General features: G+C 45.7%; 1 protein-coding gene across 4 annotated transcripts; it reads right to left on the minus strand.

The window, feature by feature from the left end:
* Positions 1-7: 7 nt before the first annotated feature.
* Positions 8-27,109, minus strand: DGKA (diacylglycerol kinase alpha). 4 transcript variants are annotated; one of them, XR_009188203.2, is made up of 24 exons: positions 26,819-27,109; positions 21,609-21,753; positions 21,121-21,197; positions 20,654-20,786; positions 20,337-20,411; positions 19,839-19,888; positions 19,399-19,473; positions 19,086-19,205; positions 18,877-18,991; positions 18,225-18,313; positions 17,970-18,089; positions 17,681-17,779; positions 17,408-17,491; positions 17,076-17,149; positions 16,830-16,904; positions 16,105-16,190; positions 15,927-16,016; positions 2,204-2,364; positions 1,907-1,971; positions 1,575-1,731; positions 1,071-1,269; positions 840-960; positions 588-648; positions 8-338 (listed from the first exon to the last, which is right to left on the minus strand). XR_009188203.2 is itself a non-coding variant. In XM_012528120.3 (24 exons), the coding sequence occupies exons 1-24, from the start codon at positions 27,062-27,064 to the stop codon at positions 255-257; spliced, it is 2,535 nt and encodes an 844-aa protein (XP_012383574.2). In that variant the 5' UTR covers positions 27,065-27,109; the 3' UTR covers positions 8-254. The 4 variants fall into 4 exon arrangements, 3 of the variants coding, with proteins under 3 accessions (XP_012383574.2, XP_004466132.1, XP_012383575.1); XM_012528120.3 differs by having other exon boundaries at positions 1,575-1,665; XM_004466075.5 differs by lacking the exon at positions 26,819-27,109 and adding an exon at positions 26,022-26,118 and having other exon boundaries at positions 1,575-1,665.
* Positions 27,110-27,953: the final 844 nt, after the last annotated feature.

The following is a 27,953-nucleotide window of genomic DNA, read 5'->3' on the forward strand; positions in this document are numbered from 1 at the left end:
ATCCCAATAGGAAAAAAAAATCATTTTATTCAGATGAGGCACTTTGAATGTATGTTTGTGGTGTGTGTGTGCACGTGTGTACATGTGCATGGGAAGAGTGGAGGTGGTGCAGGATAATAAATACTGTGAGGGTGAAGGGATACTCCCCTGGGCTGGCAGGAGGGTGTGGCAGCAATGTACAGGCAGAGGAGGTGGAGTCCAGGGATGGGGAGGCGTGTTCATGGCAAGCTTGGAGGCTGAGGGAGGGTGTCCCCTCAGCACAAGAAGCCAAAGAAATTGGAGGAGCGTGGGGGCGGGCCCATGAGCATGGGCATCTGGTTCTTGTGCGTGATCTTGATCTGGAAGGGAAGGAGACACATTCAGAGGCTGTGCCTTGGGGCTGGAGCAGCAGAGATTTGGGGGGGGGGGGAATCTGTGGGGTTTGGGTGGGTCTCTGGGGCCCTAAAGAGGCCAGATAGGAAGGTCGGGGGCTGGGAAATCAGGGTTTGGGAAAAACAGTACACAAAGGACATGAGGAAGCTGTTGAGTGGGGATTCAGGATTCGTGGAGTCCATGGGTTGGGTTTGGCAGGCACAGGCAATACTCACTGTACAGGGTGTCTGCATCCAGGGTTCCCCGTCAATTTGCATGGGGAGGGTTTTTGTGGTGCTGTGGGAGGCCAGGACAAATTGATGAAGCTTTCCTTATCAAGCAAACACTAACACTCTGCTTTTTCTGCTGGCTTTGGGACCCTCTGTCACTAAGGAAGCCCTCCTAGTCCAGTCTCTCCCCACCATTCCCATGACCCTTCCGTTCTGGCCCTAGTCCCTCCCTCTGCCCCTGGCTGGAGTCTTCCTTACTGGAAGGTGATCTCAGAGCATTTGGCCAGCCGCCGTCCAGCACTCTTGAGCTTGGTATAGATCTGGCCCATCTCAATTGCACCCTCCAGCCCGACCACTTCCAGCCGCTTGTCGCTTAGGTCTGGGGATAGGAAATAGAGACAGGCTTTCAGAGGCTTTACAAAAGCAGAGTGCGCCCAAAGGAAGGCCTGCCTCTTTAGTCCCACCTGTTCCCAAGGCTGCTCTCCTCACCTGGTACACAGGTTTTCAGGATATCAGGGTCGGTGATGACTTTAGCTGTAGCGCCAAAGGCCTGGTTGATCCCATGGCCATCCCCAAAGGGTCTCTTGGTATCACCCCAGAGATTGGAGCCCCCGTGCATGCTAGGGATGTTCAGCACTGCGATGCCCTCCAGGGACAGGTTGCTCAGATCCAGGGATTTCCCGCAGATCTGAAGGAAGGGGGCACAGTCTCAATTGGGGCAGGCACAGATCCTCATCTCCTGGCATGAACACAGATGTGACCCCTCCCTCCACCAGATGACAAAATGGGAAGGCTAGATTTGGAGATTTGTGAGGGATGCAGGGAAATAGGGGCTGGTCTATCTGGAGGATCTGGAAAATCAGGGTTGGAGAGCTGGGAGAAGGTCAAAGGAGTACAGGTTCAAGAATATGAGAAATCCCCAAGGGTGGCTGTGGTGGGGGAAACTTGGATATAAGCTGAAAAGGACGTAGGGTTAGCTCTCATCACACACACCTCAACTGTCAAAGATTCCTCCAGCTTTTTACACGTTGAGAAGATGGATTCAGACGTGGCAAATTCGAAGTACCATAGCTTGTTCTTCATTCTGTGTCAGCCCCACCACATAGCCCAGTAGGGAGGGGACAGGTTACACAGTGCTGGTGGGAGCAGGCTAGGTGACAGGAAAGGGCATCAACCTCCCAGCTCCAGTCCCATGGGGAACAAGGGTAGCTTCGGTGTGGGGGCTTCCTCGAGGTCTCACTGCCCTTCCAAGTGTTCTGAGTCCAACTTGGTCACAGCCTGGTCCTGCCACTGTGTATGCCCATACCCCCTCTCCTTTCCCTTACCTGCTGTTGAACTTCTCAGGGTATTTCTCCCGCATGATGTGGAATCGGTGAGCAATGGAAGCATCCTGGGGAGTTCAGGGCATGTAGGATTAGACACCTGTCTCCTCTCCCAGCTGAGAACTCTCTCTCTAACTCTCCTGCCTGGGAGCAGTACTCCCCAAGTTCTTTTCTTGCAACTCACATTGTACTCTGTGTCACAGCTCTCTTAACCTCTACTTGCCCTTTCTGCCCTCCTTCAGATTGCCCATTTAGCCCCCACTTCCTCCCTCTCCCCACCCCCACATCTACTCCACTGACCACACCGATGGAGAAGTAGTTATTGATGATTTGAAAGGGGACTGGGTCACTCTTTTCTTCAGTTTGTTCAGGTATCACTTCCACGGACCATCGATCCATATGTACCACCTTACTTGTCTCTAAATCCTTGAGGATCTTCCCCAAATTCTGTCCCTCATACCCTAGGGGTAGAGAAGACAAGTTAGCACTGAGTCCCGGGACCCCAGGGACTGCTCTCAGCTCCCAACTCCACAAATTTCCAGGTGTCTCCTGCCCTGGTTCTGCAGAACTCCCAGCCGCTGCCAGCAAAGGGGGAGGGTGCTTGGTAGTGCCTTCCATGGGCCAATCTTAAGGTCAGCCCCTTGCTAACTCTTTTCTCCATACTGTCATGGAGGGTGAGTGTTTCCATTATGTGTGACCATCTAAAAATAATGCTGAAATTCATCTGGAAGCGTGGAGAGAACAGCCAGGGCAATGCTAACAAAGATAAGTAATGAATGGGGATAATCTCTCTCTCTGACTCTTCCCATCCCACCAAACAACTCAGTAGAAAGCAATAATCTCTAAACGGCATATTGGCACAGTGAAAAGAATATGAAGTTCAATAGCAAAGAATAGAGTGCCTAGAAATAGACTAATATATAGAAGGGAATATACTTCAAATGACATTTCAAATAAATAGGGAAAAGGAAGATTATTTAATAAATGGTGTTAGATGTACAAGTTACTCCTTATACCAAAATAAATTCAAGATGGATCAAATAATTTAAATTTTTTAAAATAGAAAATGTATTAGAAGAAGAATGAGTGAATATTTATGACCTTTCTAAAGCATAATCCAAAACTAGAAGTCAAAATGGAAGACTGGTAAGTACAATTAGACTAAAATCTAAAACTTCTGTATGGTTAAATGAATAAACATATATCTAAAACAAAAATACAAGCCAGGAAAAAATATCTGCAGCACATATAATAGACTAATGTCCTCAACATTTAAAAAATAATTACAGGGGAGTGGATGTGGCTCAGGCCCTTCCGTAGTAACCTCCTATGTAGGAGGTTCCCAGTTCAGTCCCCGGTGCCTCTTGGAGAAAGACAAACAAAACAATGAACAGACAGACAAGAGAACCATCTGCGGGAGGGGTGGAGGATAAATTAAGATAAATAATGTGAAAAATAAATAAATCTGAAAAAAAAAATTACAAAATTCATAGCATCAGAAACTAGAACACAGGCTAACGGGGGCCAGGGTGGGGGTAGGGGATGGGAAGTTAATGCTTAATTGGTTCAGCGTTTCTGAGGTGATGGAAAAGTCTTGGTAATGGGTGGTGGTGATGGTAGCATAACATTGTGAATATAATTAACTACTCCACTGAATTACATATTTGAATATGGTCCAAAGGGCAAAATTTTAGGTTGTATATATGTTACTAGAATAAAATTTTAAAAAAAATTATAGGACTGTACAATACAAACAGTGAACCCTAATTAAAACTATGGGCTACAGTTAATAGTATAATTATAATAATATTGTTTCCTCAATTGTAACAAAGCTGCCACACTGATTCAAAGTGTTAATAATAGGCAAACTGTATGTGTGAGAGATATATGAGAACTCTATTTTCTTCATGATTTTTCCCTAAACCTAAAACTTCTCTAATAAAAATATAAATAAAAATAACATGAAGTTACTGAAGAAATATGCTCACAAATCACTAATTTAAAAAAGACAACATAGAAGACTTCCAGGAAAATGGTGGATTAGAAAGACATGGGACTCTCTTCTCTCCCAGGAAAAAGTACCTAGAGAATAGGCAGAAATGGCCTGAAAAAAAAGTTGTAGGTTTTAGGAAACCAGGGGAAGGCTGACACTACCCACAAGAGAGAGGGGCACAGGGGGAGAAAATCTCAGCATTAAGACCATGACTAAAAGCTGCAGGGGCAGCTGCTGGCGCCCTTCCCCCACCCTAGAAGCAGACAATTTTCAATTCTCTGGCCTCTGGCTGGTGGCTGCAATCAGGGGGCTGCAGAGATCCACCTGTCCCAGGAAACATGAGAAAGAGTGACATAGCTTAAGGCTGACTCAGCTTTTGACTCACAGGTTTGGTCTGCTGTGTCCCAGGAGCCCTTCCAGGCCAGGGGTAGTGCCATTGTTTGCTTTGGGAGTCAGCAAGGGACTAAAGAGATCTCACTCTCCCTAGCTACTGACCAGGACTGGTTATTGAGGAAGCAGAGGGGAGTGGAATTAGTTCCTCCTGGACACCAGGGAAGGGGCTGCTAACAAAGGTTGGGGAACAAACAGCCTCTGAGAAAGTTTGAATTGGAGGCTCTGAATAGCCTCCAGGCAGGTTCCTCAGCTACATTGTTGCTGTCCTTCTTGCAACAAACACACTATGACCAAACTTTGAACTGAGAGGGCTATCAAAGAGCACCATCTGTGGTGGACCAAGGAAGTGTACAAGAGGGAATTAAAAGTATACAAGAGAGGCTTTTTCTGGCCTTTAAAGCACCACTACCCATGGCCCTTGGAAGCAAGTATGCAACCCATGACTGGGTCCATGACCCAGGTTTGAACTAACAGAGACCATCCTAAAGACCTAGAATAGGTTGAATCAAGAATCAAAGAATGGCAGTAAAACATCTTCCTACCACTAAATCTCTATGAAACAGAGAAATTGAGCATCAGAGCAAACTCACCATCCTAATTAGATGCTCAGATATCAGCAAAAAATTATAAGCCATACTAAGAAAAATGGAAGATATGGCCAATTAAAGGAGTATATCAAAGCCCCAGGAGAGACAGCAGATTTGAGACAACTTATCAACGAAATTCATACAAATACACAAAATCAAATTAATGGGTTGAAAGACAATATGGCTAAAGAGATAAAGGTCATCAAGAAGACACTGATCGGTAAGCAGATTTGGCCCAACTGATAAGGCATCCGCCTACCACGTGGGAGGTCCAGGGTTCAAACCCAGGGCCTCCTGACCCGTGTGGAGCTGGCCCACGTGCAGTGCTGATGCACGCGAGGAGTGCCGTGCCACGCAGGGGTGTCCCCCGCATAGAGGAGCCCCGCGCACAAGGAGTGTGCCCTCTAAGGAGAGCTGCTCCTCGCAAAAAGCACAGCCTGCCCAGGAGTGGCACTGTACCCACGGAGAGCTGACGCAGCAAAATGATGCAACATAAAGAGACACAGATTCCTGGTGCCACTGACAAGAATAAAAGCGGACACAGAAGAAAACACAGTAAATGGACACAGAGAGCAGACAATGGGCGGGGGGGGGGGGGGGGAAGAAATAAATAAAAAATAAATCTTTTTTTTAAAAAAAAGGGGAAAAGACTTGAATAGACATTTGTCCAAAGAAATACGAATGGTGAAAAAACACATGAAAATATGTTCAACATCACTAGTAATTAGAGAAATGCAAATCAAAACTACAATGAGATATAATTTCACACCTATCAGAATGGCCACTAATAAAAAGATAGAGAACTGCAAGTGTTGGAGAGAATGTGGAGAGATAGGAACACTTATTTACTATTTGGAGGAATGCAGAATGGTACAGCCAATGTGGAGGACTGTTGGGCAGTTCCTAAAGAAGTTGAATATAGATTTGCCATGTGACCCTGCAATACCACTATAGGGTAAATACCCAGGAAAACTGAGAGCAGTGACACAAATAGATATCAGCACACCTATGTTCATAGTGGTGTTATTCACGATTGTCAAAAGATGGAAACAATCCAGGTGTCCATTAACCAATGAATGAATAAACCAATTGTGTATTCACACCATGGAATATTATACAGCTGTAAGAAGAAATGAAATTGTGAAACATATGACAACATGGATGAACCTGGAAAACATTATATTGAGTGAAACAAGCCAGACACAAAAGGACAAATACTGAATCACTGTACTATTATGAACTAAATATATTGTGTAAACTCATGGAATTAATAACTAGAATATAGGTCACCAGAAAATAGAATGAGAGTAGAGAATGGAAAGCTAAGGGTCAACTTGTGCAGAATTAGTAAAAAGGTTGTTTGTTAATCTTTGGAAATGAATAGAAAAGGTGAAATCACAACATAGTGTTTGTTAACTAGCAGTGCTATTATGGGTATGACTGGTTGAAAGGGAGTCTAAGGTCATGGATATTATTTGAAGAAAAGCTAAAAAATATAACATGGGACTGTATATCATAGTAAAACTTCATGTGAAATAAGAATATGGGTAATATTGCATAAATAAAACTTTTTCTTTGAAACTGAACAAATGCATGTTAATGTTACAAGGTGTTAATATAGGCAAAAAAAAAAAACCAACCCAACCTATTATGCTAAGTGAAAGAAACCAGACACAAGTCCTACATATTGTATGACTCCATTTATATAAGATGTAAATATAGCTCAATTTATAAAGATGGAATTAGTTTAGTGGTTATGTAGGGCTAGGGAAGGATAGAAGAATTGAGAGATGACTGCTAATGGGTATGGAGTTTTTCTTTTTAGAGTAATTAAATTGTTCCAGAATTTTTTGTGACAATGAATGCATAACACTGATTATACTAAAAACCATTGGTTGTCACTTTGGATAGATGGTATGGTATGTGAATATTATCTCAATAAAACTGCTTTTTAAAAAAAGGCAATTGAAAAATGGGCAGATAATACAAACAAATCAATCATCAAAAAAATACAAATGACAAGTAAGTATATGGAAGATACTCATTCTTACTAATAATTAAAAGATCTGTAAATTGAAACAACTTTTTTTGCCTAACGACGTGACATTGTAGAAAGAGTCTGAGAAAACCAAGTGTTTATGAGATTATGAGGAATCAACTGGCATGCTTACATGCTGTTAGTTGTAGCACAAAAATGATAACTCATTTTTGAAAGGCAAAAATTTTTATTTATTTATTTATTTTTATAAAGTTAATAGATCACAGCAATTTATCAAAATGTTATCAAATTTTATCAAAACATATCCTTTGACCCAAAAATTCCATTTTTAGGAATTTCTCCTATTAACACACATGCACAGAGATGGATGTACAAGGATGATTTCTGAGGCAATCTTTGGAACAGTGAAAAACTGGAAACAATCTAAATGTTCACTAGTAGGGGAATGGTTATAAAAATTATGGTAAGCCCATGTTAGAAAATACTGTGCAGCTATTGAATACAGAGTGAAATCTATCTACATGTACTAAGATGAACAGATCTCTGAGACATATTATTCAATAAAAAAAGTCCCAGAACAATCTGTTCAGTAGGATCTCATTTATGTTTGTTAAAAAGCCATATAGGAGGCAGACTTGGCCCAGTGGTCAGGGCATCCGTCTACCAGATGGGAGGTTCGCGGTTCAAACCCCCGGTCTCCTTGACCCGTGTGGAGCTGGCCCATGCACAGTGCCGGGCCATGCAGGGGTGTCCCCTGCGTAGGGGAGCCCCACGCACAAGGAGTGCGCCCCGTAAGGAGAGCCGCCCAGCGCGAAAGAAAGTGCAGCCTGCCTAAGAATGGCGCCGCACACACGGAGAGCTGACACAAGATGACGCAACAAAAAGGAAACAGATTCCCGTGCCGCTGACAACAACAGAAGCAGACAAAGAAGATGCAGCAAATAGACACAGAGAACAGACAACCGGGGTGGGGAGGAAGGGGAGAGAAATAAATAAAAATAAATAAATCTTAAAAAAAAAAAAGCCATATAAGTGAATCTCTGTGTGTATTTGTGTACATGTAAAAAACAGAAAAATGAATATGAAGAGGAAACTGTGGTTATCTGTGGGAAGTACATGGAATTTGGTTGGGGAGACCAGTATTTGAAGATTTACACACTTCTTTAAATATTTTATAGTGCAAATATACAGATGTATTATTTGGTAATTAAAAAAAAAATAGTAAAATGTAAAATGTCCATATACTATGGACCAGCAATTCCACTTTTAGAAATCTCTCCTACAGAAATTCTCATGTGTGTACAAAGATAGATATACAAGAGTGTTCACTGCAGAATGGTTTGTAATAGTAAAAAACTGAACGCTATCCAAATGTCCATCGATAGGAGACTGGTTAAATAAATTATGGCATATTCACATAATGAGATATCAATCAATCCTAAAAAGAGTGAGGCAAACCTGATTGTATTGAGACATAATGATAATGAAAATGAACTACTTAGTTAAAGAAGAAAAAGGAGGAAGTGGAGGAGGAGAACTATAAACTGTTGTTTAAATATGTATGTGTCTAGAAAAAAAACATGGAGAAATAGACCCAAAACTTTAGGAAGTAGATTAAAGGGAACTTCCACTTTCTTATTATGTACACCTGAAACGTTTTTTGAGTTAACCACACAGTGGTATTATTTTTGTAATCAGGCAAAAAAAGGTTAAAAAAGTAAGTCTCCTACTACTTCACATTCCATTGATAGTTCAACCCACTGTGATTTGCCTTTCATCTCTTCTAGCCAGCTGAAACTCTTTTGGCAAAGATTGTTGAAGACTCCTGCCAAAACCAATAGTCTAACTTTAGTTCCCATTTGAATTCTTGAAACTTGTCACTTGGCCTCTGAAATACCTCTCTCCTGGGTACAGAAGAACCACTCTGACTGTTTCTTCTTCCTATCTGTAGCAGGCAGAATAATGGCCCCCCAAAGTTGTCCATGTCCTCATCTCTAGAATCTGTGAATATGTTACCTTTAATGGCAAAAAGGACTTTGAAGATGTATTAAGAATCTTGAGAAGGGAGATTATCATTGAAAATCTGAGAGGGCCCAGGAGGATCATGGGGTCCTTATAAGCGAAAGAGGAAGACAGAAGAGAAGCGTCAGAGAAGATGTGACAATGGAAGCAGAGGTTGGAATAACAACACTGCTGGCTGGAATGGGGCCATGAGCCAAGGAATGCAGACAGCCTCTAAAAACTCAAAAAGGCAAGGCAAGGAATCTCTTCTATGGTCTCTCGAAAAACCACAGCCCTGCTAACATCTTGATTTTGGCCTAATGAGACCCATTTTGACTTCTGATCTCCAGAACTGTAAGATAATGTACTAATGTTGTTTTAAGCCACTTTGTGTGGTAATTTGCTACAAAAGGAAACTAATACAGTCTCCTTTAATAACTCTTCTTCCACTGCTCACCCTTTAAATATGGTGTTTACCAGGATCTTACTGTCCTTGTTCACCTTCTCTTCTTACCTCTTTCCCTGGGTAGTCTCACCTACTCCCAGGATGTCAATTACCACCTATAAGCAGATGACTCTCACACATTAATTTCTGCCTTCGACTTCTTTCCTAAATTCCTGTCATCTATTTATAACTACCCACCATACATCTCCATCTGTTTGCTCTACTGACCCTCAACAAGTCCAAAACTGAATCTATCTTTCTTTCTCAAAATGGTCCTCCTCCTGTATTCCCATTTGAATTCTTGAACGTTAGTAAATGGTGCTCCTATCCACTCAGTCTACAAACCTAGAAAATATCCCAGACTAGACTTTACCTCCTCCTTCATAACCTCCATCACTCACCAAGTGCTGTGGCTTCTACCTCATCAACTCCACTGCTGCTGCCTTTGCTTTTGGGTTCATCATCTTTTGTCTGGACTTCTACAAGGGAATCTCTAACCCTGTCTCCTCATCTCTAGTTTCTCACTCCTCCAGTCCATCCTCCACAGAGCTACCATAGCGGCATTCCTTTTATTTCTTCCACTTCAAACCTTATGTTTTTTTCAGTGTCAACATAAACTTCCATTAATACTGTATTTACATCCTTATTTTCATGATTTGGGTTGAATTAGCAGAAAACTGCTATGAATATCTCATTTGTAGAACAAAAAAATGAAGACTCAAAATACATGATTTCAAAGTACCTAATAATGTATAGGAAAACAAAGATGTTATGGACTTAAAAGTTGATTTTGTCCAAATTGGAAAGGGAGAAGTAAAACTTTCTCTATTTGCAGATATGATCCTATATCTAGAAAGTCCTGAAAAATCTATTAACAAAGCCACCAGAGCTAAAAACCGAGCAAAGTGGCAGGATACAAGATTAATGCACAAAAAAACCAGTAGTGTTTCTATATACTAGTAATAAGCAATCTGAGGAGGAAGTCAGGAAAAAAGTTCCATTTACAATAGTGACTAAAATAATCAAATATTTAGGAATAAACTTAACCAAGAACATGAAGAACCTGTATTCAGAAAACTACAATGCGTTGCTAAAAGAAATCAAAGAAGTCCTAAATAAAGAGAAGAACATTCCACGTTCATGGATTGGAAAGCTTAATATCATTAGGATGTCAATTCTACCCAAATTTATATATTCAATGCAATCCTGATAAAAATTCCAAAAAAAAAAAAAAGAAATAGAAAATCCAATTATCAAATTTATTTAGAAGGGTAGGGATCCCGAATAGCCAGAAACATCTTTAAAAGGACAAACGAAGTTAGAGGACTCTCACTTCCAGATTTAAATCTTATTACCTAGCTACAGTGTTAAAAAAAACAGTATGGTACTAGCATAAAGATAGATGTATACACCAAAGGAAATGAACTGATGGTTCAGAAACAGACACTCGCATCTATGGTCAAGTGACTTTTGACAAGGCTGTCAAGCCCACCCAGCTGGGGCAGAACAGTCTATTCAAGAAATGGTGCTGTGGGAACTGTATATCCATAGCTAAAAGAAAGAAAGAGGACCACATCTCGTGCTTTATGCAAAAATTCAAAATGGATCAAAGACCTAAATATAAAAGCTAAAACCACAAAACTCCTGGAAGAAAATGTAGGGAAAAATCTTCAAAACCTGGTGGTAGGTGGTGGTTTCTTAAAACTTACATGGACAGCATTAGCAACAAAAGAAAAAACAGATATGTGGGACCTCCATAAATGTAAACACTTATGTGCTTCAAAGGACTTTGTCAAGAAGGTCAAAAGGTGGCCCACACAATGGGAGAAAATATTTGGAAACTACATATCTGACCAGGGTTTCATTTCCATGCTACATAAAAAGATCATACAACGCAACAATAAAAGAACAAGCAATCCAATTTAAAAATGGGCAAAAGAGCTAAATGGATTCAGCTCGACGGATAGAGCATCTGCCTACCACATGGGACGTCCAGGGTTCAAACCTAGGGCCTCCTGACCTGTGTGGTGAGCTGGCCCGCACGCAGTGCCAAAGTGCACAAGGAGTGCTATGCCATGCAGGGGTGTCCCCCGCACAGGGGAGCCCCACACGCAAGAATGTGCCCCACATGGAGAGCTGCCCCATGCGAAAAAAGTGCAGCCTGCCCAGGAGTGGCGCTGCACACATGGAGAGCTGACGCAGCAAGATGATGCAACAAAAAGAGACACAGATTCCTGGTTCCGCTGACAAGAATACAAGTGGACACAGAAGAACACACAGTGAATGGACACAGAGAGCAGACAACTGGGGGGAGGGGAGTGGAAGAGGAGAGAAATAAATAAAAATAAATGAATCTTTAAAAAAAAAAATGGGCAAAAGATTTAAATAGACATTATTCCAAGGAGGAAATACAAATGGTGAAAAAGCACATGGAAAAATGCTCAATATCACTGGCTATTAGGAAAATACAAATTAAAACTACAATGAGATATCATCCCACACCTCATAGAATGGCCATTATTTAAAACAAAAACAAAAACAACAGAAAACTACAAGTGCTGGAGAAGATATGGAGAAACAGGAACACTCCTTTACTGTTGGTGGGAATGTAGAATGGTGCATCTTCTGTAGAAAATAGTTTGGTGGTTCCTCATGAAGCTAAATATAAAAATGCTGTATGATCCAGCAATCCCTCTTCTAAGAATATATCCAGAATACCTGAAAACAGGGATGTGAACAGACACTTGCACACCAATGTTCATAGTGGCATTATTCACAATTGCCAAGAGATGGAAACAACCCAACCGTCTATCAACTGATGAATGGATAAACAAATGATAGAATACTATGCTGCTGTAAGAAGGAATGAAATTGGGACACATATGACAACATGGATGAGCCTTGAAGACATTATGCTAAGTGAAATAAGCAAAACACAAAAGGACAAATATTATATAGTCTCACTGTTATGAACTAAATATGAAGAATAAACACATGGAGTCAAAACCTAGAGTACAGGTTACTAGGGATAGAATGAGGGCTAAGAAGAGGTGAGATACTTAATGTACGTACAATTTTTAATTAGCCTTACTGTAAAAGTTTGGAAATGGATAGAGTTGATAGTAACATATTATAGTGAGTATAATTAACATGACTGGTTTATAAATGGGATTGTGGCTGAAAGGGGTAGTTTTGGAATGTAAATGTCAATTGAAAGCAAGCAAGAGAATAATCTAGGGGAAGCAGATTTGGTCCAGTGGATGGGGCATCTGCCTACCACATGGCAGGTCCGCAGTTCAAACCCCGGGCCTCCTTGACCCATGTGGAGCTGGCCCACGTGCAGTGCTGATGCGCGCAAGGAGTGCCGTGCCACGCAGGGGTGTCCCCTGTGTGGGGGAGCCCCACACGCAGGGAGTGTGCCCCATAAGGAGAGCCGCCCAGCACGAAAGAAAGTGCAGCCTTCCCAGGAATGGTGCAACATACACGGAGAGCTGACACAGCAAGATAACGCAACAAAAAGAAACGTAGATTCCCGGTGCTGCTGAGAAGGATAGAAGCAGTCACAGAAGAACACACAGCAAATGGACACAGACAGCAGACAACTCGGGGGGGAGGTAGGAAGGGGAGAGGAAAAAAAAAGAGACAATAATCTAGGGTCTGAATAACAGTGATCCTGGTGGTGGATGAGGATTGTGGTTAATAGTACCAAATACAAGAATGTTCTTTTATGAACTAGAACAAATGTATGTCACTATTACAAAGTGGTAAGAATATGATGATGCGTGGGAAAATAAAATTAATGTAACTCATGAGCACAGTTAACAGCAATATTAACAGCAATATTATAATATTCTTGCATCAAGGTCAAAGAAGGTATGATATCAATGCTAAGGGTCAATAATAGAGGGTGTGGGAAACGGACTTTGGCCCAGTGGTTGGGGCGTCCGTCTGCCACGTGGGAGGTCCGCGGTTCAGGCCCCGGGCCTCCTTGACCCGTGTGGAGCTGGCCCATGCGCGGTGCTGATGCGCGCGAGGAGTGCCGTGCTACACAGGGGTGTCCCCGGCGTGGGGGAGCCCTGCGCGCGGGGAGTGCACCCATGGGGAGGGCCGCCCAGCGCGGGGGAGGGGGCGGCCTGCCGAGGAATGGCGCCGCCCACACTTCCTGTGCCACTGACGACAACAGAAGCGGACAAAGAAACAAGACGCAGCGGAAGGACACAGAAAACAGACAACCAGGGGAGGGGAGGGGAATTAAATAAATAAAAATAAATCTTTAAAAAAAAAATAATAGAGGGTGTAGTAGTTTGATATTATTGATGAATTCTGAAAAGAAATACTGGATTATGTTTGTAAACAGTCTTTTCCTCTGGGCATATTAGAGTATATTGGATTCAGATGTTTTACTTTTACTTGATTAAATATTGATGAAGGCTTTGAAGGGCCATGTCAGTATGACGTTGAATGACTCACAGTGAAACTGCACCACAGAGGAGGGCAGTTGGAGTTTTGAGCTGGAGCCCAGGAAGTGAACACACAGGAGAAGAACACAGAGGAATGGAGATGGCTCCTTAGACAGGCAGAAGCCCCAGGAAGAGAGACAGAGCCATTCACCTGATAGTCTACAGCTGGCCTTGTGGAGCCAGCACAGCAGCTGAGCCCAGAGAGAAATGGAGCCTTAAGAAGAAGAAGGAAGGCTGGACCCTCAAAGACATCACCTGCCATCTTGCTCCAACATGTAGCCAATGACTTTGGGTGAGAAAGCACCTCTTATGATTTGGACTCTTTAGGGCCTGCCTTGTAACTGTGAGCTTCTACCCCAAATAAATAACCTTCATAAAAGCCAACAGATTTCTGCTATTTTGTGTCAGCACCCCTTTGACTGACTTATACAGGGGGGTGTGGAATTTTTACTTTTGGACTAAGGCAAACATTCAAAAATTTACTGAGGTGATGACTTGACTGCACAACTCTGATAAAAATGAAAGTCACAGATTAAACACTTTGGATGGATTGTACTAGGCATGGGACTGTATAACACAGTGAACCACGTGATGGATGATGGACTATGGTTAACAGTACAAGTATGAGAGTGTTCTCTCATGAACTATAACAAATGTACAATACTAATACATGGTGTTAATAATAGGGAGGTTTATGGAAAAATATATCAAATGCAAGCTATGGATCACAGGTAGTAGCAATATTTTGATAACATTCTTTTATAATCTGTAACAAATGTTCCACAACAATGCAAGGTATTTGTGGAGAGGTGATGTATGGGAATTCTGCAGGTTTCACATGATTGTTTTGTAAAATCACAAATTTGCTAATAAAATATATATATATATATATAAACTGATTTTAAAATAAATCATATGTCTACATATAAGACTTAAGTTATAATATGTAGTTGGGCATATTTTTATTTTCTGGAATACTATTTATTATATATATGTATGTATACACATATATATTCCTATTCCAGGTTTTTCCTTTTAGTTTTCAAGAGTTCCCCATATTTCAGGGATTGCACATTCAAATGCCTCAGGGGTTGGAAAGGTAAAAGAGTGAATAGTGAATAGCAGGCAGCTGAGGGAGTAGTGGTGAATTGAAGAAGACATGCCCCATGTAGATATAATCAAGTTCAAAACATTTTTAAATATTGAAAGGCAAACAATACAAAACAAATAATTTCTGTGGGCTGTCAGCTTGTGATCTCTGGCAGATAAAGCTACAAACTCCTAAGCATGGCATTTATGATCCTCTGTAATCCAGACCCTGCAGAACTCAGTCCTCCTTCTCTCCATTCCCCACCTTGCACCCAATGTCCCAATCACTATGAAGGACTTAAAGTTCCCCTAATGCACCACCATGTTGTTTGCTGATTCCTCTGGACTTGTTCTTACACTACTTCCTCCACCTAGAATGCCTTCCATCCTCCTTAGCAGACCCCTATTCCATAACCTCCAGTGACCTCAGAACTGGACTCTGGACTCAACATCCTCAGCAACAAGAGGAGTCAAACTCAACTTGCCCCTCACTGACCTCTTTATTTACCAACACTATCCCCTGAACCCTTTCTCCCTTGAAAAGTCAAAGAGAGACTAGAGATGGGAGACCATTTAGGAGGCTATTGCAATAGACCCGGAAAGAAATGATGATGAATGAATGATCATCTGGTCCACTGGTTAAAGGAATGAATGAATCATGGCCAAGCTCCCCTCTATTTCCATCTCACTCAGCATCTGGCTTAGCTCTTATACAATGTTCCTAATTCCCACATTATTCCCCCCTTCCCCCATATTCCTTGATTCTCTGAGCACCAAGAGTTGGTTGGGAGAAACAGAAGGATATTGTAGGTTTGTAGGGAAGAGGACTGTCCTCGCTAACCATTTTAGGTTGAGATTACTTCACCTCCTAAGTGTGGGACTTGCTTTTTCCAAAGCTCTCTTCCCTTCGGACGCACCACTTTGGTACCCAAACATCTGTGCTTCTCTTCTTCCTCAATCCTCTTTCTGCATAAATGCCTAGATTCTTCTCTCTGTGTCTTTCCCTTCCTATTCCACTCTGCCCAACCCCCAGCAAAACAATTTCTAACCACTTACCTCCTCCCCATCTTAGGCAACGAGCAAGATCATTTCCAGTGCCCAGAGGCAATACAGCCACAGGAGGCACAACAGGCAAGTTGGCTTTGTCTGGAAAGGCAGGTGAGATGGGTGGAGGGAATTAGCTCTGGAAGGCCACTGCCCCAGTCCCCTGGCTGGAACCTCTCCCTGCACTGACCAATGGTCTCCAGAATCCAGCCTACTGTGCCATCGCCACCACACACCAAAATCCGACAATCAGGAACATCTTTGAAGAATTTGAGCCTGAGACAAAAGGGGAGAGAGAAGTTGAGAAAGGATAACAGGACTGAGGCTACCCCATTCCTGAACAGCCAGGCTACTTCTTGTCTCTCATTCTTACAAACCCTTCCACTTTGCTAAAAAACTTGAGTATTTATTTATTTATTTATTTGGTACCAAGGGCCGGGGACTGAACTCAGGACCTCATATGTGGGAAACCGGTGCTCAACCACTGAGACACATTGGCTTCATCGAGTTAAGTTTATTTTGCTTGTTTTGCTTGTTGTTTGTTTTTGTTTTTTTTCAGGAGGCACCAGGAACCAAACCTGGAACCTCCCATGTGGGAGGCGGGCTCAATGGCTTGAGCCACATTCACTCCTTCAATTTCTCTTTAGAGCAGAGAAAAGGATAATGGAGAAAGTCATAGCAACGTCTCAGTGGTTAAGGAGAAAATGGTATCTCCATCCTTTGAGAGCAGGACAAGATATCCTCTTTGAGCCAGAGACCTCAGAGGTGGGGATACTCAGGGAAATATGCATTCTGAATTCTGTCCTCTCAGGGTCCGCAAACCCTCCCCACCCAACACGCACTCTTTCTTGCTTTCTCCCGGCATACACAGATACACAGACACACACAAACACTGTGACGCTAACCTATACTCACCCAAACTCGGGATCATCCTTTAGGAGATTGAACACCTGTCGAGGGTTTAGTAGATATTGGAACTTCCAAAGCACCCTGTGTGAGGGGAAAAAAAGGAGAGCTCTTGGGTAGACTCTTCTGGATACCCCCCTCATGACGTCCTCCTCAAGGTATGCCCCCTCCACACCCAAGCATTCCCTTCCTCCCTCCAGCCTCTGTAGGCCCCCCTCTTAGTCTTGAAAGACCCAGTAGATCTTTCCTCCTCACCTCATTCCCTGCTTGCCGCCACTCTTAGGGTTGACAAAGACGAGAAGTGGGTGGGTGTTGGAAACAGGGTCAATCTGGATGGGGGAAGAAAATAAGGATAAGGAAAGCAGGATTTTGTCAGAGCTGAGATGAGTCCTGGAGACAGGGACAGGGGACTGGCACCCCACCAAGATGCTTTCCCCCTCCCTCCTCTTTTCCTTCCTCTCTCCTACCGGGGTGGGGCTTCCAGATCCTCGGCAACATCCCCTAGTTTCCCCACTACAGTCCCTCCTGTGATGGCCCTAATGAACTACCAGCCCCCACCATGAAGCCTAAGCCCCTCAGTCCTGTACCCGCAGAGCCTCAGAGGTGCTCAGATTGAAATCCTCCATGCTCTTCTGGCTGGTTTTGCTAACTTTACGCTCCTGTCCAGAGACCTAGGCGGGAAGGGATGAGAAGAAAGAAAAGTTGGATTGTGCGTGAATCTCTAAACAGGTAAGAGTCTGACTTGAATCCTAAAAATACAGGGTGTCCAGTCTAGACAGCTCTCTGTGTTTTACTTTTGTTTTTGTTTTTCACTGGGGAGGCACTCCTGTCTCCTCCCAGTCCAGGCCTGAGGGTCTCACCAGGACGCTGGGGTAGATGGACGATGGAGGCAGGATGTGATCACGGAGCAGCCCACAGTCACACTCATGGCCCACGGCTTGCAGGCAGTCATCGTGGATCTAAAAGACAAAGTGGACACAGAGAGATCACGGAGGAGACCTCGTCACCCCTCAGCTTGGGGGTCTGTTACTGGAAAGAGAGCTCTTGGGAACAGAGGCAACAGTAGCTGGGAGATGTGGGGTGGGGGGAGGCGAATGAAACGGCGGGTGGGGAGAGGGCGAATTGGGAAGGGGCAGCTCCGGAACTGACCTCTAGGTGGCACCACACACAATGCAGCCCTGTTAGACTGTGGTGGATCCGAATCTTCTTCTGACAGCGGTCGCAGCGCCCAGACTCACAGCCTCCTCGCACCCACACGTGTGATTGGACCTAGGGGAGAAAGGCAACCCCTTGTCTTGGGGGTTCTGAGCAGGGACTAGGGAAGGGAGGAGCTGGGGGCAGCAAGTGGGCAAGGTCCCAGGGCCAGGATGGGAGTGGTGAAGGGGTGGGGGTGGAGCCACTCACACCAATGTCCTTCCGAGACTTGGCATAGGTGCTGACTTCACAAGGCAGGGCCTTCATGGCACACTGGTCGTGAACGAAGTACTTACAGACTGGGTGAGAGGCAGGAAGGTCAGAGCCTTGGCTGTAGCCCTCCCCCTACTTCCTCCTGACCTCAGGATGGGGTGGGGTCACTCACTGAAGTATAACCCCTTGCTGTGAGGGTGTGGTAAAGAATTAAATGTATGTGTATGGGATTGGGGGGCTCACCTCCAAGACCTATGTCTTTTCCTCACTCTCTCCTTTAAAGAGCAACCACAACCCCATGCCTGCCCCCACCCCCCACCCCCATCCAGGACCAGGACTGAGCTGGATGATATGAAGAAAGCCCAGATATAACACTAAGAGTAGCTATATTTTTTGCAGACTTAATGGTATGGGCATGTACTGTGTGAAGCATTTTCCTTGCATCAACTTATTTAATGTTCACAAGTATCTCTTTTTTACAGTGAAGGAAACTGAGGTTTAAAGAAGCAATGTGCCTTGCCCAAGGTCACACTTGCCCTAGACTGTGGCCAACCAGGATTCAAAACCAGGTCTCTAAGTCCAGAGGTCCATGCGTCTGCAGAGAGCTGGGTGCCCCTCTGCTCCCATACTCCCAGACCCCATCACTCACGGACACAGCTCAGCCCCTGTTTGCCAAGACCAATGCTCGTCTCGCACAGGTTGCAGTAGATTGGTCGGGGGAGCCTTTTGGGTCTCCACATATGCTGCCCATTGTCCTTCAGGGTCTGGGAGGGCAGAGCAGCTGTCAGGGAGGGTCCAGGTTCCTAGAGAGACAACCTCTGAGTCTCTTGTCCATCTTTACAAGTCTCTCCTACTTACCATCTCCAGACCCAGCAGCACCAGCAGTGGCACAGTGGTGGACCCAGCCCGAAGCCACTCAGCAAGGGAGACAGAGCCACTGCCATCATAGTCGATCTCTTTCATCATCTCCTGAAGAATCTGAGAAGATAATGGGGACAGGCTTTTGGCCTGAGTGGTCCCTCACTCGTGACACCTCTCCACTGCCCGGTAGAACACCCAGTCCAGCCATCCTAGCCAAGGGAACCAGCCTGCTTGTCAGAGATGGGGGAAGACAAATGCAGGAACCACTGGGGAAGGTACAGGAAAGGACATGAAGAAGGAACTGCCTTACCGGCCTCAGCTCAGACACATCCCAATCCATGTATTCTGCCATTCGCATCATCTGTATGATGATTTTGTCCACTTCCTAGGGGCCAGGAAGGTAAAAGCCACAGCTATACTCCACCTTACTACCAACAGCCACACTCCTCTTCAGAAGTCAGGGTTCCCACATCCCACCCCTATTCCCACCTCTCATTCTCAGGTGCCTCTACCAAGTAAGTGAATGTCTAGTGTATATTTGTATGTTTGCAAGGCAGCCTCCAATTTGTGTCTCCAGCCTCCTCTTTTAGGGGTGAAGAATCTGAGACCTACTCCCAAATTTAGTCCTAGAGGACTCAACCTCTCTCTCTAGCCCCCTCAACTTCTTAAGATCCCGGCGTGGTTGGGGCAGAAGGACACAGACAAATGGACACATACTCCCTTGCCCAGCAAACAGGTTCCCCAACTCACTGAGCTGTCCAGGATCCCATTTCTGTCCGTGTCGTACAGCTTGAAGGTAACTGTAGGGTGTTTTAGGGGGATCAGGGTCAGTTTGTGGAGGATACCCAAAGAATTTATACCAGAATAAAGAGGCACATTGGGTAAAGAACCCAGAGCCAGGGCTGGGCCTGGGAAAGGAGACAATAAGGAAAGGGAAACAGGCCTGGATTTCACCCTCAGTGAATCCAATAGGAGAGACAAAACACACCTCCCACATCCCAAGAACATCCTCAGCCTCCACATGAGAATGTGCAAGACATGGGAAATAGGGTGACTACAGTGGATGGAGTTAGGTGTAACAGGTCTGGGGTATAGAGGAAATGGGCCCATTCTCAGGCCCACCTTTGGCTGGCACTGTCAGCCTTTAGGTATCATGAAAGCATGAGGAAAGGGAGACTGGAGAACACCCCTCCCTCCCTTCACCTTTCTTTCCCTCTCCTGGTCCAGATACACATTCTGGCAACTCACATTCTAGCTTGTCTTCCGGCCGGCCACGTTCCAGAAGGGAAAAGTAGCAGGAGACGTCACTGAGACACACCACATCTGGTTACAAAAAGTACAGCAGGGCTGAAGTTGGGCTCTCTCTGCTCTGTCTCTTCTCCTTTATTTGTTCTGATTGTTCTCTTGAATTTTCCCCATCTAGCTCTTAGACCAGCTTGGCCACTCTTCACCTCTCTCCCCTAAACTTGCCCCTAACATGTGACTCAGTCCAACTCTAGCTCAAAACCCACATTAATGTGACCTTCTTCCAGAGGCCCAGTCCAGTCCTACCTGCATGACCATACCTTTTCTCATAGTCTCCTTTAAGCAGTGTTCAGTCTGGAAGGATTGAAATAGTGCCAGGCTCAGGTTATCCGGAACATTAGGCACGTCCAGATAAATTTTCAGGAATTGCTGGAATCCCTTGTACCCAATGGCCTATGATGAGAGTTAAGGCTTACTCTGGAGAGTCTGCAGGGTGAGAGTTGGGGACTGAAGAGTTGGGAGCAGTGGAGACAAGGATGACAATAAGTGCAGAGCTAGAAGCATCCAAGGTAGGCATATGGTTTCTTGGGCTGGGTTCTCAGTTAACAGAACATTTTGCTTTATCCTAAAGCAAAAGCTACAGTGACAATGGGTGCTGGGGTACTGAGAGGGGGGATGGCAAGGGGTGGGCCCAGAATAATCTTGGGAAGTTGGTGATCCCAATAGAGCAAGACAATCAAAGATGGGAGGAGCTGGTCAAGGGGAGGACTTCCCAGCTGCCACTCACATCTCCTTGGAGATATGTAGCCATCTTGTCATCCTGGGAGAAGAGCTCTAGGACATCACTGACCTTTTGAGTGGAGTCTAGGATGTGAAGAGTGATGGAAGCACATCAGTCTGGCTATTCCTGCCCGCTGCCAGAAACTCACCCAGACATCCAGCAGGAAAAGATTCAAGTGAGATGAAGAAAGAAGAAATTCCAAGAAGAAACAAAAATAGAGAACAGTATCTCAGATCACTGCCCTCCCAAATGGTACTCTTCTTTCCTCCTCTGTTCTGAGACTTGCAGCAATCAAATCACAGAGAAGGTAGGAGAGGGTTGAGGGTTGAGACCCTAGGCATCTGTCCTTCACCCTCTCTCCCTCTCCCAGCCATGGGCATAGTAGACGAGCTGATTGGCTCAAGTCCACTGGGGAAACTGGAGGAGGCGTGATGAGCTAGAGGAATTCTCTGGGGTAGGATCTTCAGAACTGAAGGACTGGGAGGAAAACTCACATTCCATGTATTTTTGCAGCTGGGCAAAATCACCAGGGCTCATTAGGCCCCTCTCCTTGGCCATCCTTTTATTTTTCTCAAAGATAGCCTTAAAGATGATTTGTAAGTACCGCGGGCTCCGGGACTTCCGCTTCGGAGGGTGGGCCTGGAAGATGACAGGAGTATGTAGCAGGAAGAGCCTGCATCTCTCAGCTTCTGTCTGCTCCATTCATTCTCCACTCCCACTATTATTTACTTTCTTTCCTTGTTTCTGAATCTGTCCCTAAGTCTGTTCCTTTCCCTGTGTCTGTCCTCTGCCTCTATGTTTCTCTGATGTCTAACTTTCCTCCTATTCTGAGTCTTGTCCTGCTCTCTGACTTCTGCCGCCCCGTTTTAGTCATCTCTGACCACCCTCACTCCCCCCACCTCCCACTTTGCCAGTGTAAATGTGGCTCTGTGAGTGTGTGCCTGGCCTGTTTCTACGGTCTCCTCCCATCACCCCATTCCCCTCAGGCTCTCCCAGACCCGCGCTCCCTCCCCCATCTCGGGGTCCTCGCAGTCCCCGCCCTCGGGGTGGTTCTTACAGCGTTTACGACGCGCCTCCCGGGCCACGCCCCCATCCTGCTCCGCCTCCAGGCCCAGGCCGCGCCCCGCTTCGGCACCCACGCCCCGCAACGACCTCTAGCGCTTCTGACGCGCGACACCGAACGAGCTGTGGCCGGGTCCCCAGCCCCAACCCCGGCCCCGCCTCGGCTGCATCCCGCGCACCTCCTCTGGGGAGGGCCGAGCACCTAGGCGCGCGGAGTTGGGCGGGGGTAGGGGTAGGCTCTGGGCACCTGCCTGGTTTCTCAGACCCGAGGGTGGAGTTGAGTGCCGGCGTCCAGCATAGCAGGGCCTGCCTTCCACCAGGTCAGGTTAGCAGTATTTAGGGAGCCCCAACTTTGGGCTCTGGGACCCGGGGACCAAAGGAAGAGCTGCCCGTGGACCTTACCGACCACCGGCCTAGGAATCAAGTAGGTGGCATAGGATATAGAAGGCCGACAGGAAATGGTAGTTATTATTGTATTACTCATTAAAATCACATCTTATGAAACAGGGATTATTGGTATACCCATAATACAGATGAAGAAAACTGGTGCTCAGAGAGGCTGTGACTTCCGAAGGCAGCTAAGTGGCGTGGCTGAGGCTCCATCCAGCACAAGGACCACGCAGTAGAGCCACTCCCTGTCTCTCTGGCCATCTCTAGTTCCTTCATACACCGTCTCTATCTCACAGGCATCCTTTCTGCTTTTCAAGCTGTTCTTTCCTGCCTCAGGCCATGAGACTTACTGTTTTGTCTGCCTGGAACACTCTTCCCCACTTTTGGCAGGGCCAACTACTTGCCGGAGCTGAAATGTCAACTCCTCCCAGAGAGACATTCCCTGATCTTTCCATTCTTCCATTCTAAAGCAAGCACCCCCACCTTCACCCTGCTGTTTGCACAGCACTAACTTTTGGTTCCTTCATAAAGTTTATCCTACTTGGAAATTATCTTGTCAATTTATCTGCTTCTTTGTTTACTGATTTTTTTCTCTCACCAAAGAGTAAGTTCCATGAGGGCAGGAACTTGTTAATCTTATGTGTCCTCAGAATGTAAAACAGTACCCAGCATGTAGTAGGTGCTGAATATAGGTTGTAGAGAGGGTTCTAAAATTGGGGAATCATATTTTGGAAATATTAATCCAAATCTTGTTAAATGGGATGCCAGAGTCCAACCTAACATTTGGAGCACACAGTAGGTGCTAAATAAATATTTGTTAAATGAATGCATGATTCCAAAAAGCTCCTGTTGAAGTACCTCATCCAAGATTCTGACCTTCTGCCTCCCTTCTACTCACCCATTTAAGGCTCTTGGGTCAGGCTCCAGGATGCAGTCAGGGCATAGAAGAGCCCAGCACCTTTCCTTTCTGACGGTGTAAGAACATCTCTGCAGCCTCTCCTGCCTCTGCCCTTGTGACAGCACTGCTGTCTACCTTGGAGCAGTATAACATTTCTGTTCCTGGGGCCTTCTGGAAACATTTAGGAGGGGATCTGGGACACTGTCATTCTGGAGAAAGGACTCCACCCATTTGGCCCTTTTCAATAATTATAATCCAACTTCTGCTGCCAACAAATCTAATGAATACATAATAGTCTTATAGCTAATGAGGCCTATTTGGCTTAATTAGCCTTTCTGATTATCCCTGGGGATTCTTAGATGGCTCCAAGATTCTAGGAAATGGACTCTGAGAGAGAAAGTGTCAGAGAAAGAGCAAAACAAGGGACAATGGAAAAGATAGAGGGTAGGACACATCCCCTCCCCTTACCTCTCTTTACTATGACCCAACCCTTTCCTGACCCTTCCTAAGCCTACAGGTGTCTTAGACCTGGAGAAGTAGTATATAGTGAGGTTAAGAGAATGGACTTTTAAACTTGACAGGCATAGATTAGAGTCCTAGCTCTTGGATGAGTCACTTCATCTTTCTGAGCCTCAGTTTCCACATTGGTAAAATGGAAACCTAGAGAAGTCAGTCACAATGCAGGGATGAAATAAGCATGCAACATGCTTAGCAAACCACATGGCACAGAGGAAGAACTCAATAAATGCTAGCTATTATCATTATTATTGTACAAGGGTGGTACCTAGAGAAACACATCTGGAGATAGGAAATTTGATGTCTTTGACCAAGGAAGGCATAAATTTTAGGGACTCCTAGCAGCAGTGAAGTCCAATTGTATACCTTCTACCCCCTTGTGTCATATCTCAGACATGAAACATAAGAATTCTGTAATTTGTCTCTGGGAGGAGGTGAGATGATTAGAAACTAAACTGTCAGGGTCCTTGGGCATAAGGGCTGCTGGGACCTTTTCAGCTGCCCCCCTGACTTCACTCATTGAAAGTTTGGCTGCCCCAGGAGCTGAAGGGCAGCAAACTACAGGAACCAGGGACCTTGAAGGCCTGAAACAAATCCAGTTTTGTCCTCCAGCTCCATCCCAACCCTGAGGCCATAACCTGGGCTAGTCTAGGCAAATGCCAGGGCTGGGAGGGTGGGGACTGCTGCCCATCCATCAGCTATCTGTGACTCACCCTTCCTTTGTCTCTCTGGTTTCCCTGCCCTCTCCTACCAGCTTGGGGTGAGAGAAGAAGTTGACTTGGAGGGAGAGAACCCTAGCACATCCTCAGAACTAAGAGACACCAACTCTCATATGTACAGAGGAGGACTCTCTCAGGGTCACACCCAGACTCTATTTGCCCTATCCCTAGTTCAGCCCACTAAATCTTGGGACCTCTTGTTCTCTAGATCTTTAAACACTAACTGCTAAAATTGCTGGAACCACACTAATGCAGAATGCTCATAACGGAAAATTGTGTGTGACAGGGGAGGTATATGGGAACTCTGTACTTTCTGCATGATTTCTGTAAACTTACAACTTCTCTACTATAAAAAGAAATAGCTGGTAACCAAGAGATAAATATTATTTCCAAAGCCAGCGCTAACATTTAAAGTTGCCTTTTGCATGTCAACATTCATTGCTCACATTGCATGTTATGTAAATTGACCATGATGGAAAGCTATTCAAGTACCATCCATACCCTCAGAACATTCAGGCTGTCCTAGCAAGAAACCCCAAGGGCCGGGGTTCCTAATTTAAGGTCCTAGGTCTGATTTCCTGGACTTCTGAATCTCTTAACCCCATCAGGAGCCTGCATTCTCCTCCTCTCTCCCAGGACTGAGGGAGGGTATTCCCTGCCCATCCCTGCTTCTAGGTGGATACTGAGAGGGAATCATTTGGCTTGAAACCTCAAAACATATTTAAGCCTCCACAGGGGGTAGTGTGGGTGGTGGTGGGGGATGGCATTGCGTAGTACAGGAGGAAGTTACTATGTTGGCATGGTTGGGGGATGTGGACTCGTATGTTCTGAGGCTGAGATACCCAATAGAATTTGCACTCCTTCCTCAGTTAAGCTTATTTAAAGGTGAAAAGTGGGATTCAGACTCAGGTAGTCTCAGAAATTCCCCGGTGACAGGTGTAGAGGTAATGGGGGTGGGAAGTTGGGGACCAGGAGGCCAGACAAGAACCCTTGATCCACCCGTGCAGCACTGTAGCTGTTCCAAAACGGACTTTCCTCTGACTAGGATTCCTGGGGGCCGATCTTCCCCATCCCTGTGAGTCAGAGGGATGGAGGGCGAGTTTTGGGGGAAACGGTGCCTTCAGGGTTCTAGCTCAGCCCTCCCGCTGCCCCCGCGTCGGGGCGCAAACCCCTTTAGCTAGGCGCTCCAGCTGTCAGGCTTCCTCCTTCCCAGCCCAACAGCCCTAACCCAGTTCGAGGGGCGTCCCTTTCCAGACCCCCTCCCCCTCCTGCTCGGGTGGAAGCGGACGGCGGGGGGCGAGGGGGGCTCGCGGGATCTCTACCTTGCCGGGGGCGGGCGCGTTGTCCGAGCAGAAGCGCCGGCGCCGAAGCTGGAGCCCGAGCAGGGCTGGAGGGGACGGGCCAAGCAGACGCGGTCGCCGCGGGGCCGCCCCGCCCCTGATGACACAGCTGCCCGCTCCCCACCACGACCCGCCCGCCAGCGCTCGCTCCACGCGCCCCCAACTCTTGGAACTCCGCATTGCCCGTCTTCCACCCTTGGAGAGGTTCCTGTTTCCAGTTCACCATAACCTGATCCCCTCCCCGGAATTTCCCCAGGTCTGTGCCACTTTCTCCACTTCCTGGCTCATTTCTCCGCGCCTGGGACATCTTTGCTTCTAGCTAATTTCCCTTCTTTCTAATCACTAACAGCCTCTCCCTTCATCCAAACCCAGGCGGACTAAGATAGGGCGCAGATTGGCAGTGGCCTACTCAGCCAATGTCTTACCTGCTCCTAATTGCTGCCTCCGGGACTTTCCTGCCCAGCTTCCATCCCAACTCCTTTCTATCACCATTGACTCAGGAGATACCTCATGGACAAGGTCAGAGTTCCAAACTCCTGAGACTCAAATACTTGCCTCCCGCCATGCTCCACACTGCCCCAAAGAATCTGCCCACCTTCTCCTCCAGGTTCCTTACCTTCCTAAACCTCAAGTCCCAGATGGCACACACTACCAGACCTGTTTTCCCCAGTCTAACAACATCTCCTTTTCTCTACTCATATCCTCTCCTTATTTCGGGGAGCACTCTGGCCTTGTCCACCCTTTCTCCATGCCCAGATCCTCCCACTTTACTCACTGACCTTGGCAGGTGGTACAGAAGGCCTTGGCCAAAAGTAGGGGGTGAAAGGAAATCCTTTCAGTTTGTCCTGCCTGGAATCTGTTCTGGAGTTAAGGCTCTTGGGGCAGCATGGATGGCGGTGGCGCTGTTTAGAGAGCAAGGGAGAGAAGAAAGAGGCCTGGGGACTTAGTGGTAGTAACTGGGGACCCAGGCAATCGAACTCTCTGGCCCCGCCCCATCCACCGTCTAACTCCCTCCCACTCTTCATTGAAGTAGGGCAGAGTATCAAAGGTTTTGGTTCTTGGAATCTTCCCTCTTACACCTGGGGGTAGGAAGGGGGAGGGGAGAAGTCTGACTGGAAGGGTATACACGTATCATATATACGTACTTTTGGTGGGGGTTGGGGAGCAGAGGATATGAATACATGAGGCCCTCTAGTGGAAGCAGAGGGATCTAAGCAGTTCCTGATGGTTTCCAAAACAGGCTTGTTAGAAAAGACTCCCATACTTTGGTCAGAAATGAAGCTTCTGAGTAATAAAGTGGTTGAAAGGAGAGTTGGGAGTATTGTTGTGTCTGAAATGGAGATCTGGGGTAGGGGCTGGAGAGAGTCTGTCTCTTTGCTCCTGTCTCCCTTCCCAGTCTAACCTGCAATTTTAAAGACAAAGGTCCTGCCTGCTACTCCCCACCCTTTAGCCTAACAGTATTTTCTCCACGGTTAGCAAAGTTTCATGTCCCCTTTATATTTGGCCTCCTTAGTAATACATTCAACACTTTTTGAGGATCTACTTAAAACACACCAAGTCCTGTATTTAGTTCTGCAGGATAGCCAATGACACAGTGCAGTTTAGGAGCTGCACTAGAGCGGCCTGTTGGGTGTGTGTTTGTAAAGTCTCCTTGTTCAGTCTCTCTAAGCAAATAAGCAATATATGTAAGAACAAGTCCTCTAACCCCTCTTCCAACCAATTTCCTGCCCTTGAATGCTTCATATAGAAATTCTGGAACCATACTAATCCTTAAGGTACATAGCTTTCCTTGCGAAGAATACTTGCAGTGATACCACCCTAAGTATAACCTGTGCATCTCACTCCATCATCCTCAGATGTGCCTTATATAAAGTTAGACATTTTGCGGGGACTTCAAAGATGAGTGTCAGGTGA

The sequence above is a fragment of the Dasypus novemcinctus genome, chromosome 12, assembly GCF_030445035.2.
Source record: "Dasypus novemcinctus isolate mDasNov1 chromosome 12, mDasNov1.1.hap2, whole genome shotgun sequence".
NCBI classification, from domain to species: Eukaryota; Metazoa; Chordata; class Mammalia; order Cingulata; family Dasypodidae; genus Dasypus; species Dasypus novemcinctus.